Source organism: Lepidothrix coronata, unplaced genomic scaffold (assembly GCF_001604755.1).
Source record: "Lepidothrix coronata isolate B3197 unplaced genomic scaffold, Lepidothrix_coronata-1.0 Scaffold219, whole genome shotgun sequence".
Lineage (NCBI taxonomy): Eukaryota > Metazoa > Chordata > Aves > Passeriformes > Pipridae > Lepidothrix > Lepidothrix coronata.
In genome coordinates, this window is record NW_016690399.1 from 1,049,353 (window position 1) to 1,051,310 (window position 1,958).

Sequence of the window (1,958 nt, forward strand, 5' to 3'; positions counted from 1 at the left end):
TACCCATGGTCACACTGTGGGGGTCTCAGCCCTTACCCATGGTCACACTGTGGGGGTCCCGGCCCTTACCCACGGTGACACTGTCGGGGGTCCAGGCCCTTACCCATGGTCACACTGTCCGGGGTCCCGGCCCTTACCCATGGTCACACTGTCCAGGGTCTCAGCCCTTACCCATGGTCACACTGTGGGGGTCCCGGCCCTTACCCACGGTGACACTGTCGGGGGTCCAGGCCCTTACCCATGGTCACACTGTCCAGAATCCCGGCCCTTACCCATGGTCACACTGTCTGGGGTCCCGGCCCTTACCCATGGTCACACTGTCCAGGGTCTCAGCCCTTACCCATGGTCACACTGTGAGGGTCCCGGCCCTTACCCACGGTGACACTGTCGGGGGTCCCAGCCCTTACCCATGGTCACACTGTCCGGGGTCCCGGCCCTTACCCATGGTCACACTGTCCGGGGTCCCGGCCCTTACCCACGGTGACACTGTCGGGGGTCCCAGCCCTTACCCATGGTCACACTGTCCGCCGCCGCCGTCTGCAGGGCGGCCAGCGCCGAGCCGGGCCGCAGCAGGATGATCCGATACGCCGCCCCGANGCCCTTACCCATGGTCACACTGTCCGCCGCCGCCGTCTGCAGGGCGGCCAGCGCCGAGCCGGGCCGCAGCAGGATGATCCGATACGCCGCCCCGACCAGGCCTGCAACACAGCACCGCCCGTCACCGCCCGCCACCGGGCCCGGGCCCCGCTCGGCCGCCCGCCCGCGCCCCCCGCGCCCCCCTCACGCTGCCCACCCACGGCCGCGCCCACGCGCGTGGTGAGCCAGGTCCGCTCCGCGCAGTGCTCGCCCTCGGGGCCGTCCCAGTAGCCCGCCATGGCGACAAGGGCACGGCCGAGCGACCGCCGGAGCACGCGCGGACCCGCCCCGCGGGGGCGCGCCCGGGGGAGGCACCGCGCGGGCACGAGCTCCGCCCCCCGCACCCCCAAAACCCTCCCCGCGGGGCCGGGAACCCCCGATCCGGGAACCCCCGATCCGGGACCCCGCGATCCAGGAACCCCCGAGCCGGGACCCTCCCAAGCCGAGACTCCACGATCCGGGAACCCCCCCAATCCGAGACCCTCCGATCCGGGACCCCGCGATCCAGGAACCCCCCGATCCGAGAACCCCCGATCCGGGACCCCCCCGAGCTGGGACCCTCCGATCTGGGAACCCCCGATCCGGGACCCTCCCGAACCGAGACTCCACGATCCGAGACCTCCCGAGCCGGGACCCCCCCGAGCCGGGACCCCCTGAGCCGGGACCCCCCAGTCCGGGACCCCCCCAATCCGGGACCCCCCGAGTCGGAAACCCGCAATCCGGGACCCCCCCAAACCGGGACCCCCTTCGATCCGGGACCCCCCGCTCCGGGCCGAGCAGTCCGTGTCCCGCCCCAGCCGGTGCCCGAGCGCACCCGTACGATCATTTTCCTAAAGGATTTCTACCCCGTGTTCCCGGTTTCCCCACCCGCAGGTCTCAGGCTCTCCGCCTAAACCGGGGGCTCTGACTCGGGGGGATGTTGTGGCTTTGTTCTGTCGGGGTGTGTTTTTTGGGTTTGGTTGCTTTTTGGAGTTTTTGTTTTGTTTTGGTTTTTGGTTTTTTTGGGGGGAGAGGGGGTGTTGGTGTGTGGGTTTTGGGGCTTTTTGTGTGTGTAGGGTCTACAACTTTAACTAAATGGCTCTTGGATCATCTTTTATGAATTTTCAAGGATTCCATTTTAATTCTCTGGCTGTCTCTATACTGCTGTATGGCCCTTTTTTCCTTCTGTAATATTAAAGATGCTTTGACACACTCAGGCTATACCGATGCTTTTATGCATTTATTTTTCCAGCTGTTCACAGTTTGCTAATAAAAACATAACTCTCCGCCTTCTCAGTGACACGACTTCGAGCAAAGCTCTTCCCTTTGTTTTCCCGACCCTT

At 65.4% G+C, this 1,958-nt stretch overlaps 1 protein-coding gene across 1 annotated transcript in view; it reads right to left on the reverse strand.

Annotated features, from left to right (window-relative positions):
* Positions 1 to 902, reverse strand: part of NDUFA11 (NADH:ubiquinone oxidoreductase subunit A11) — a 4,043-nt gene extending 3,141 nt beyond the window's left edge. The window contains exons 1-2 of the mRNA XM_017833627.1: positions 794 to 902; positions 606 to 698 (exon numbers count right to left, since the gene is read on the reverse strand). Of these exons, the coding sequence (XP_017689116.1) occupies positions 606 to 698; positions 794 to 875 (175 nt within the window). The 5' untranslated portion in view covers positions 876 to 902. The remainder of the gene's footprint in view (positions 1 to 605; positions 699 to 793) is intronic.
* Positions 903 to 1,958: the final 1,056 nt, after the last annotated feature.